Below are 12,512 nucleotides of genomic sequence, written 5' to 3'. Positions count from 1 at the left end.
AGCCATCTATTTAACGAGAGGCAGGGAAAGGGCATTCAACCATTGCAATTTCATTTCAAATATATTAAATAATCGAGTTTTTCAGTCTTCTCCTTTTTTGTACCCCAAATCAGCAAGTTGCCACACCAAACAAGCAATAAGCTAATTGCAACAGTAATCTTTTATGTAAAATTCTTGAAATAGCATGAAATAAATGTTGAATCATCATCCTCATATTTACTGAAAATATATATAACAACTAAATGTTACCAAATGATTTATTATGATTGGTGCTAAATTACAATGTATATGAAATGGAGTCATTTATGGAAACACATAAAAAATAGTTACCTATTTCTGTAATTATATTCACACAATAATCTGAAATATAGTTTCTGTTCGGCCTTTTAAAATATATCCACAGAATGACTTTTGTAGTTTTCACCACACAGTTTTACAATACTGATACTGCACCTGTATCATCTACCATACTATAAGAAATAAACAGAATATGAAAGCATTTAATAGCATCAGTGATTTCAAAGAAAACAGTAGTTTTTTGTTTCCATTGGCAGTGAGAATCAATGGTAGCAATTAGCATTGTAGATATCGCATACATAGATTTGTATGTATATATTTATATGTTGCTCAGGTCTGTTATTCCATTGATAGGCTGTTGCCTTTTGAGTGGACCAATGATTGCCAAAATGGTGTGCGGTTTCACTGGGACATTGATATTACTATTTTTTAGCATGTTTCTCTTGCAAAAAAAAAAAAAGGTAAGAAAGAAATACAGCAGGCTGAGCTCTATATGTTATATAGCAAGATAAAACAGTTACTGAGTTATTAGAATCACAGTAGTTTATGTATATTTGCTATTCACAGACTGCAGACTTTTGCTGAATAACCAAGCTGCTGGAAATTGACAACATGTAGACATGCATTCATGTGAGTCCATAATTAATGATGTTTATACTGTAATAAGCACATCCATTTTAACACCATTCAGTAAACAGATTCCTTTAAAAGTTTGAGCTAAATCTGCTATCACAATTGCACACAAAAAGAACTGTAAACAATTTAACATTACACTTATGTACAAGCAAACTGCATTGGCAAAGAGAAGAGGTAATTTCAATAGGTGTCACTTGATATACATCAATGTGCAAGAAACTGACCCAAGTTATCAAGTGCTTGAATGAGGTCAGAAAAAATTAACATGAGCAAGGCCCTAATACATTGCCATTCAGGGTTAGTTCCAGCAGAATTCAGACGTCTCTGTCTGTGCTGGTGTCACATTCAAAGCATCAGAGACAGATAGTAAAATGAACTTGAAAATCCCTGGTAAAATATATTTGTAGATGTCCAGGTAATTTAATAAGCAGGGTTCTTAATTTTTTAAATGCCAAGGGTTGTTAATATTATTTAAACATGTCAATTTGATTTGGAAAATTTATTTTGTGTATTAAGTTCTACAAGGTATTTTTCTAGTTACAAAAGATGTAAGAGACAAGAATTCAACTAAGATTTTTATTTAAGTTCCTTCAGCCAACACAAATTTTCTTTATTTTTACAGACTAAGCTGAACACTATGCCCAACCTTAGGAGTGACCCACATAACACAGATCTGATTAACAACTTTCAGTGTGACTCTGAACGCAACTTCCCTATACTGATATTTCTGTGCATCTTTAGTATATATTTTATAAAGTATATATTTTCAGCAATTCATGAATCTGTTTTTCTTAGCACAGTTTTGGACTCCCACTTCCCCAGTCTTCATGATTAAAAAAATACCTTAGGCAGACTGTTTTAAGAAAAATTCTTCTGATTCAACATTATCCTTTGAAATTAAAAATAAACAATGAAAATGGTAAGGGAATTTGAAGCCAGGATGACATAAAACCTTTTGTTCCAAAATACTGGAGCAAAATCACTTCTTTAAGTATCCTTAAATCTAATTAGAATATTTAACTACTAAAAAATGTGCTTTTTTTCTACTGTCTTTAAGACCACATCTTAAGGATCCTATGAGAAAGAAAAAATGACCATATTCAATTCACTTACAAGTACTTTGGGTGTTAGAGGAATCTGTGCTTGGTACATCAGCTGAACCCTGGGCTGAGAACTGTAAGTTTCTGAAGGGGTATGCATGTAGGTATACAAATGGATTACAAGGAGCACCAGGGAAACTGTTTGCATAGGTTGACTTAAACATTTTTCATTTTTTCCAATAGTAGGCAAAGCCCATGGCTACACATGAGACCGCAACTTACTATATTTGTAGGAGTGCCCAAAATTCAATTATTTGGTTGTCGTGTTTATAGAATGCCAAAATAAATAACATTATATTTAATTTGACTGTACATTTTTCCTTGTTTGAGCAACTATTTTGGTATTTGTATAAACAGGCTGAAAATTTTGCTTGCATGAGACTAGAGAGTGTTTGGTTATTTTTACAATGTGCCTTTGAGCTTTAGTATCTATTTACAATATGCATATTATAAATTATCTGCTATAGTTTCAAATAATTAAACAATTAGCTCCACCTATAAATTGTGTAGGCCACAGAGACCACCATAAATGCTAAAAGTAAAAACAAGTAGAAAATAACAATAAATTATCCAATGTTTATCATTAGCAAAATAATCACTGGTTTTGTGCTATTGTATACCTAGATTTCCTTTTTCTTTGTTCCTAAGCATTATCACTGTTCATTTGATAGATTTTTAAATTTTTTGTTTTGGAATGAAAAAGTTTGAAAACACATAGTTTGAAATTCCAACAAATAGTTTAATAAGAAAGCCAGTTTTATGAGTTTGACGTTCCTTTAAATGTACTTTTGTATTTAATGATGTTAAATTTAGATATTTCAATAATATTCTCTGTACCACAAATATATATATACATTCATAGTGGAAGAAAATTTTGGAAATCAAAAGTGTTGTAGACTAGGAAACCAAATATAAATTGTAATAATTTTCCCAAACTCAAAATTCCAAAGTTTCAAACTATGAGTTTCATGTGTGTATACATATGTATAGATATATATTTATATATATATATATATACATTAGATAGATGTAAACACATATATACATATATATGTAGTTTTATACACAAACACAACAGACACACATACACGTGCACTCTCCCTCCATGTCAGTGCAGTTTATTTTCTGCAGTTGCTTCTCTTTTCCTCACTCTAGAGCAGTGAAATAGGGCACATGATTCTTTGGGATTTCTGAGCTGACTCAAATAAATAATAATTCAAGAAAACTGTTTTAAAGTCAAAAAGCAAAACTAGAAGATACGTAAATACATGTATTATGAACACACATGTCCATGCTCATACAACTATCTTACTTGTGAAACTTGCCCTGGTGACCTGAATGCAGCAATTACAGGTAGAATCTTCCTGGATGGAACCTAGTCTGCCACTTCATAATGGAACAGAATTTACCATGTATTTGTTCTGTAACTTTATGGCTCCATATAACGTTTCTGGCATAAGGTAAAATCCATGGCAGGAAAACTCACCCTTCCAAATCTGTCCCTCTTTTGTCTTCTTGAGAGATCCATGTCTAGTTGTATACTTAAAATAACCAATGACATTCAGAAAACATGTGGGCTAGGATCATCCTGGCCACCTTTTGTTTAGAGTACAAGAGATAAGAAATAAAATCCGGAGAAGCAAGAGCACAGGTTATAAAATGAGATAGGTGAGCCATCAGCCTTTGGAGTTCAGCACATCAAATGAAAATCAGCTCTCCTGCTGTGAGCTATGAGTTTTTGCTCCTCTCTGTTTCTGAGCCTCACGACCTCATCTGTAAGAAAGACAATAGTGACAAGGCCTATTTCATTGGGCTATTATAGGATTAAATGAGATAAGGCATGTAAAGTACTTGGAGGTTTTGGGCACATTATATTAAGTCCTTAATATACATTATTTATAACAATATTTAGTATATTACTCTAGAATGTTGATCAGAACTACATACAAAAATAAATTAGTCTAGGATTTCAGGGATCTAAATTCAAACTCTTTATTCCAAATATGATTCTCTAATATATTATATCGTTCATTACAATGATATGTGCTTGCCATGCATTCAACAAATATTTTCTGAATGCATGCATAAATAAACAAATAAATGAATAATTTAAATTCTTTTGTCCTTAGTTTCCCTTGTATGCAACAGGAAGAGAATGATCTGATATTTATTCTATCAGTTGTGATGCTGGCATGCTAAACCAAAAGAGAAATGTCAAATTATTTGAAATCATGTATGTATTTTGTGTCCTAGTGAAATAGCTTATGCATATATCGTAGTAAGTTCTACGGCCAGGTTGCGTGCCTACATTACTGTATTCTTGAAAACAGAGAGTGACACCCCGTGTGAATCCAGTAAGCATATTTTCCACAATCCACATGCCGTCTTTAGTGAGTGGATATTCAACCCAAAGAAATAAAATGTATGGTGAGCAGTTACAGATGAAGAAAACATTGGCCCATTATAAAAACTTCCTCCCCTTACTATTTTCATGTCTGCTAATACCTTGTTGTCTATTATTGATCACTGACAACGTTTTCAACACATTCATGAAAACTAAAGTTTCCCAAAGAACTTCACAACCAATTTAGCTTTTACAAGTTTTGACAGTGTCAGTGCATAATTTTTCCAAAGCACAGCAATTGAAGAAAAAGACTGATAGCAATGGGCCTAGCTCATCACTATCAGAAAGCCTGGGGAGTGTCACATATTTTTCTCTCTTCACTTTCATATCAATACAGATGGGTAATTATATCTGACTTCCAATGAAGCCTATATACTTTTAAATTGGTAAGTAATTATTGGTGTTCTATTTTATTTCATCTCTTCTGCATATGGTACAGAAGAATGTTTCACAAACTTAAACTAACTCTTTAGAGTTGCTCAGCCTAAAGACTATTGACATTTGGGGATGGATGATTCTGTGTTGTAACAGACTTTAGTGTGAATTGTAGCAGCATCTTTAGTTTCTAACCATTAGATGTCAACAGCCCTCCTCAATCATAACAATCAAAAATGTCTCCACACTTTGGTAAAAGACCCGTGGGCCATAGAATCACTTCTTGTTGAGATTTGCTAACTTAAATGCATAGAAGCCACACAAATCAAAGAGACTTTCCATAAAATTGCCTTTATCTGTCTTTATGAACCACAGGCGGTAACTGAGAAAAACTGCTGGTGATCAATGTGAATTTTATGTTTGTTTTAGCTTTCAAAAAGTGAATTCTAAGAGACTAGGGGGTTATAGCTTACCATAGCAATCAAGTTTTGAGTCCTGGCACTCTTTTTTCTTTCTTATTCTACTCTTTTTGGTAAGCTACTACTCTTGACCACATAAATGAAAAAGAAAAGAGGTTAAGTTTCCCCCCCAGAAATCTGTAATGTCATATCAAAAGAACATCTTTACTTAACACTCTCAAGGACTGATAACCACACCAAGACATGCAAGCATCCTTCGAAACTAAAGAGCTGTTGTATTTGTAACCAAAGAGTTTTTCCTTGACACTCAGCACTCATGGACGTTAACCACTGACCCAACACTAACCTGAAAACTACACGTAGGCCTCATGCACATACATGCACACACACAAATATAATTTCGAAACTCTTCACTACTTCTTTGTGGTGAATCAATTTTGTTTTGAAGGAGGATCTGAAGTTATATTGGTTTTTATTGTGCAAATGTAAATAAATTAGCTAAAGATCAATTTTAAGAATGAGTTGGCTAGATAAAGCACGTAACTGGAGAAGGGAGAGTTACTAAATCTCTTGTAAGTGCTTTTAAAGGTTGATCAACAGGAACATCACCTTTACTTTCCTCTAAGACAACCCTCCTGATAATTGCTGTGACGGTACACATTTTACTTTATCTTTTTAAAAGTGATTTCCCACAATAAAGCAATGATGGGGGTCTAGGACTTAAGATTAATTACCCAATTAACAACACAATTTGTTCACAAACAAAAGGAACATTCTTTAAAGACAAGAAGTTGGGGTAGTTAGAGCTCACATTTTGGAAGGAAAGGAGAGAAGGTAACAAAATCAATTTTGTTTCTCTTTTTCATTGACCAAATAATCTTAATTAGATGCACAAGTTCATCTACTTTATTAACTATTCCTTAATTTGCTTTGGCAATAATCTTTAATTAAATATTCACTAATGATCATGACAAGTCATTCATTATTATTTATTTAAACCATCCATTCTCTATTTCTTGTAATGTGGGAATCTGGCATCTATCTTGTTACTTTGTTACATGGACAAGGCCAACTGGGTTATCATTATTGCTTTATAGGGTTTTTGTTTTAATCTACATAATCATATCATAGCCATCTCCTCTGGGCAGCATGACCAGAAAATTACAGTTCTTGAATTTAATTTTCTTTTGTTTCATTACATATGGAATAATATCATCTGGAATCCACTTCTTTCCTTCACATTTATTCTCATATATGAATTTTTGCTTCAAACTTGTAGTTGGAATTTAAGAAATTCATCATCTGAGAGCCTCATAGTTCTACCTCAAAGTGGAAAAAGTAACTATTTCAGTGGTTCATAATGTCACAATAATGTCAATATTACTGACAAAATAAACCTGAATTCACGAGGCAATCCATGTTCACATCAATATAAATTATGGATCGCTCTCAAGTTTCTCAGACTTAAAATGAGTAAACAAATGAACAGTTCTCCGCGGGGAAGGTCACTATTTTTATTCTTTGTTAGCTATCATTAGGGTACACCTCACTTAAAAATGAATTACCACCTACCTGGCCATAAAAGTATAATGATGGAGTAGGAGTGGGGCACAAACAGACATGTTAGGGGAGAGAACTGTGACTGAGAAGTAGATGAGTGGCAAAGGAATCATGATAAAATCTAACATACGCTAGTTACCAATGTTCTACTTAGAACTTTTCTTCTTAATATAATGAATAATGCACATGTTGATTTATATACAGAGAAAGTGAGTGGAGGTAAGGAAACACCATCAGAAAGTGATAGAAATACTGACCTGTCCAGAGTCACCAAAGAGTGGTTTCTCAAAGAAAGGTCAATATTCCATTTCCATTAAACTCATTAAGAATACAATTTCAAAATCAAGGTTCCTTGACTCTGATTCCAGTCTCTCACTCGAACTTTGGAGTTAAAGTGAGGGAATCATCATTTTAAAAAGTGCCAGATGAAAATAAATACATCAATAAAAATGCTAGATGATTTTGTGCATATTGAATGCTGTGAATCACTGCTAAAATGTTTGCAATGAGGTCATGGGGGAATGAATCTTCCTTCCAGTGTACATTGGCAAGATAAGGAAAACAGGCATTTCAAACAAATAAGCTGTGGTTGTATTACAAGATTGTGATTATTAACATTTAAGACTTCTCTTTCAGCAGGGGTGGAGAGCAATAAGCATTTCTTCTAAGAACAGAAGGATGAAAGGAATATAAATCAAACCCATTCCAGCAGGTTTCATTTGGTCTAATTTCTCTGCAGATATTAATCATCATACAGGGCTGTAAAAACAACATCTAACTCGATTGTAACTCAAAATACAGAACACTCACTTTGAGTCATTCTCTAGTGTGTTATTTTGACAATATAAAAGAAAATAGATAAATTGAAACAGTGGGCCATCAAGATTGCAAGTCATTAACTATACCAAGATATTAAAGAGATATGGCCCATGCTAAACCTATAACATGGCGTACAAATTGGCAAAAACATTATCTGCCACAGAGTTATCAGGGGGGATATGTATTTTTCCTTAGAAAATTGCTATGTCAAATGGAGGAGGCAAAAATTCAGAGAAAACTCTTATTAATTATAATAAAGATCATCTAGAAGGTCAAGGTTTAAATTCCATAGCAATGCCACCAGATTGGTGGCAGAAAATACCAGCACTCAAATGTTCTGTGTTAATCCCTTATAGTAGACACAAAATTGAAAGATCAAAACAGTAGAAAAAGAATGCTTGAGAATTCAAGTTTGACTCCCACTGTGGCAACTAGTATCAAATGATTTTGCAAAAACATCTTTTCTCATTGGAGCATGTTTCGCTTAGCACTGACAAAAGATACTTGGGATTGAGGGGAATGTAAAGTAAAGCCTAGGAAAATAAAAGTAATCCAGAAGCATAGCAGTGGTAACAATATAATCCAGAATGAGAAACATACCTGTGCCTGTGAATAAAGGTGCCTGGAAATCAAAGGAGGCCAACTAAAAAATTCTATGTGTCAGCCCTCTTTAATCAGTGTGTCCTCCCAAAGTGAATCAGTTGCAATAGACTTAACTGTGCAGGCAGAAAGAGCAAAAGAAATGCTAATGAGAGCATTGTGCCTCCCTTTTATTTTAAATTGTCACTGAGGCATTTCCAGGAAAGTATCTGTGCCTATAATTTAAAGGGAGACACCACGGAATACTATTTTGGAGGGCACTTTGCTTCTTTGTTTTTTTTGGACCACATCTCAGTACAGTCATTTTTTAGCATAGGAAGAAATGATCTGGTGTTTTTATATCCGTGTCTGTCTGTTTTTCTGCTGCTGTAGATTATATATATATATATATATATATATATATATTTCATGGTAGGAAAACTTCATCAATATGTATGTGATTCAGGGGATCAATACATCTTTAGGGAATGACCTTCCCAAGCTCGCTAGTTTTAGCACTGTGGAATTTCCTGGGAGCCAACCTAAATGGGGTCTTCACAATGCAATCCCCCACTCATTTTGACCCATCTGATAACTACTATTTTCTTCATATCAACAATTCACTACCCTTGTCATAACCAATGTTCAAGAATACATATGATTTTGTCCAGGATTGAACTAAAACTTCTAAAACTTGCTTTAAATTCAGTGAAGGCTGACGATGTGGGCTAGGAGAGCACTCAATTTCATAATCAATAGCCAGAACTCACTTCCACTGCTGCAGCCAACTTAGACCACAGCAGATAACTCAGAGCGTCCTCAGAGTCTCACACTGACCCAGCTGATACTCATCTCTATTCAACACCCGTACAAATGAATGGCATGTTTTCCTCTTAAGTATTAGAACTTTTACAAAAGGGAGTGTGCCAGTCTAGACTCAGCTAAGAATAAAAGTGTGCTGCGGTTGCTTTAAAAGATTTTATGCTACTACTTTTGTGTACAGGGTATATGAAGAATACCTGCACACACAAATAAATTACAGCAGGGGCTGGGGATTTATCAGCGGCATAAGCGCCTGCCCTGCAAGCAGGCAATCGTGAGTTCCATCCCTGGTACCGATAAAAACGAAAAAGACAAAACATAAATAAATAAATAAATAAATAAATAAATAAATAAATAAATAAATAAATAAATTACAACAGCCCAGGAGCTGGAGGATTAGAATGCAATGAACACCTTTTTGTCAAGTATTTCCTGCTTGATGTATACCATAGAAAAAGTGGGTTGACTGCCAACTCAGTTTTTCAGTTCTTACCTGTGTGTGTCTCTATTTTGACCCTATCATACGTATGTATGAAATTTAAGGAAGTTGGGGCTTTGGTCAATTTACTTAAACACAAAATTCTTTGAAAGCCCTTCCAATGAAACTACAACAATTATTTAATCAATTTAAGTTTTAAATTCAATTTCTTCAAAACTCATTGAGCTCTGTGATTCTTTGCAAAATTTTCTGTTACTAACATGAAGTTATTTTGATATATCATAAGACACATTGAAGACATATACATAAGTTTTACAAGCAAAGCTATGTTGTAGTTAAAATCAAATATCTGCTAATATATCAATACATAAAAGAACACTTAAATATATAAATTATGAATTCTCTTGACAACTCCTAAAATAAATTCCTTTTTTAACTTAGGAGAAATTTTAAATTCCATTTGAATCACTAGGACAAGAAATTTTGCCTGAGTGTATTGCCCAGGTGTGAAGGCATGAATTAAAAAACTTAGAAAGATATTCATACAGTGATGATGAGCACTAATGACAGAAATTCATACAAAGCTTTTACATAGTAAATGTGTATCAGTAAAAGTTTCAAAAAGAAGAAAAGTAATCACTAGGTCTTCCTCTTGGAGCCATTATCCAATTGCCTTTATTACCTGTGATGTATGCACACACACACACATACACACACACACACACACACACACACACACACACACACACACACACACAGATACAGACAACAAAAAACTGTCAGTACTTGGCACATAATCAATAATTGACAAATTATTTTTTCAGCGTCCACTGAAATGCATGAGGAATGCTAAAAATTAAAACTGGTATTTTAACCTGCATTTAGCACAAGTCTACAAAAGAACTAGCTACTGGTGCATTAATAAAATATAAAGTCACAAGAATTGATGGCTATTAACATTTTCATTTTGGCTGTATCCATACAGTCCAGGATATGATTGAAAAGATAGTTTACAAAGCTGAAACCTTAACTTTGGAGCTCCAGTTACCTAGCTGGATTGTTATGGATGTCATATAAATGACACAACAAAATCTGAATATGGACACAGCCAAATACCAGAATCCGGAAGGCAAACCGAAACTGGCTAAAAGCAAGTAGTAATTTAGCATCATAATTTAAAATTTTTATGAGAAATTATTAGGAGGTGTGTGGAATGCAATTCTTCTAAAACAAAGGCTCTACTTTTATTCAAATATGGTATGTGTGCTCCACAACCACACAGACATACAGAGGACTTTGTGTGAATTGTGTAGAAAGGCCACACCAGTAAAATGTAAGAGTTCTGAAACATTGGGTGAAGGGTGATGATTCAACTCATCCAGTAGTTACTTTTATGAATATAAATGTTTGTTTGTATTACACAAAGGATATCTGACTAGCTCTTCTCAACCTCTCCTAATGCAGAGAAAGAGCAAAGTCATAAAATGGAGCCTGAGGGTATTAATTTTAAAATGAGGAAGACAATTTGTCGATGATGAGGGTTATCGGATGTTAGAAAGTGTTGCCAAGAGTGGCTGGGAAATCTGCCCACGAGCGAGCGTTTCGAGAAACAGGCAGAGGCTCATCTGTTGAAAGGGCTCCAGGAAGGGCTGCTGGCAACAGGAGCGCGGCCCTTAGGATGTCCAAGCCCTGGGTCATGTGCACTGTGTGTATATACAGACTTGGTTGTGCTTGTGTTGCACAAATAATCATGCATATGGAGTCGATATAAACTGGCACATATAGATTTAAGTGAAAAATCATATAAATCTGCCACCCCCCCCATGCCCCATAAACAACAGAAAAGGAAAAGAATAATAATAAAAACTAACCCTATGCCATTTGGCCAGATCTGTTTCTACCACATATCCTTGTTCAAGGGAGGGAGGTAGAAAATGAGAGAAAAAGCCCATTTTGGGATAAATGACTCCCCAGATCTGTCAGCTACGCTCAGGTAGCTGGTTATCATTGTATAGAAGATACTCAGCACATGGGACCAAGTTAACAAACAACAACAGAAAGTTTTTTTCTTGTATTTCCACATCTGGAAAGAAATCTACCCTGTGGATTTACATGTTAAGGTGAACTAGGTAAAAGTAGGCAGTAGTGTATATCAATGGACTATTGTGTTCTAACAAATGTGTATCGTTTTTCCTTTAAAACATCAATTTCTTTGAGGAGGTTTATTTCAAAATGGTAACTTGATTTTGTTTTCATTTTTGTTTTTCGTCTCCCACCCCCAGCCCTCCCCTATAGATGATACTTCCGTAAGAGTTCAGATTGCCAAGGGTGTTTTCTCTCGGGAAACCGATCTGGAATTTTGATCTTTAGGAAATCCTGGATACATTTCTCCAGCTCTTCCTCAATGGAGAGCTTTTCCTTAACAGCCTTTTTTTTGCTGCTCATGTTCGACTCCCTAGAGCCTGAGGTCAGAGTCCGGAGCAGGTCACTTTTCCGCCGCATCTCCGACTGCTGGATCAGCTGAACCGGGCCCTTCTTGATGGGACGGTCCAGAGTCTGGATGTTTGTCTGGCGTGTCACGGGCCCACAGATGACCGTCTCCTGGGGAGAGCTGGCCTCAGACTGGCTGTCACAGCTGGAGGTGGAGAGGTCATTGCAAGATGTGCCGCTCTCCCCTTCTTTGTCACCCTTGCCATTCTTGCAGCAGCAGTCACAATGGGAGGATGACCACCTGGAAGGCTCACCTGCAGGGGAAGCACAGAGCCAGGGGATTAGCAGCAGCTCAGCTTGCAGCAGCAGTGCAGCAACAAACACAGGCTTAAGCATCACACAACTAGGCTTTTAGAAGCAGCAGGTTGAACACAGGGTGTTCAGCAGCACCCAGAAGCCAAGTCCTAGAGGACAGGAGGAGTATAACAGTGTGATGTACAGCATAAATAGTAGTACAGTGCTGAAACCCACAGATACCCTAGCCAGACACACCCAACTGGTATTAATCTTGTTATCTTAGCAGATGCCCCCAAATTTTATAGTTCCAGTTTCTTCATCAGTGAGATGTGGAT

General features: G+C 35.3%; 1 protein-coding gene across 1 annotated transcript in view; it reads right to left on the bottom strand.

Moving 5' to 3' along the window:
* Positions 1 to 243: 243 nt before the first annotated feature.
* Positions 244 to 12,512, bottom strand: part of Kctd16 (potassium channel tetramerization domain containing 16) — a 256,072-nt gene continuing 243,803 nt past the window's right edge. The window contains exon 3 of the mRNA XM_063232292.1: positions 244 to 12,194. Within this exon, the coding sequence (XP_063088362.1) occupies positions 11,740 to 12,194 (455 nt within the window). The 3' untranslated portion in view covers positions 244 to 11,739. The remainder of the gene's footprint in view (positions 12,195 to 12,512) is intronic.

The sequence above is a fragment of the Cavia porcellus genome, unplaced genomic scaffold, assembly GCF_034190915.1.
Source record: "Cavia porcellus strain 051 isolate PalLab524CR breed Dunkin Hartley unplaced genomic scaffold, mCavPor4.1 scaffold_21, whole genome shotgun sequence".
In the NCBI taxonomy this organism is placed as follows: Eukaryota; Metazoa; Chordata; class Mammalia; order Rodentia; family Caviidae; genus Cavia; species Cavia porcellus.
This window is presented reverse-complemented; position numbering and strand designations above follow the sequence as displayed.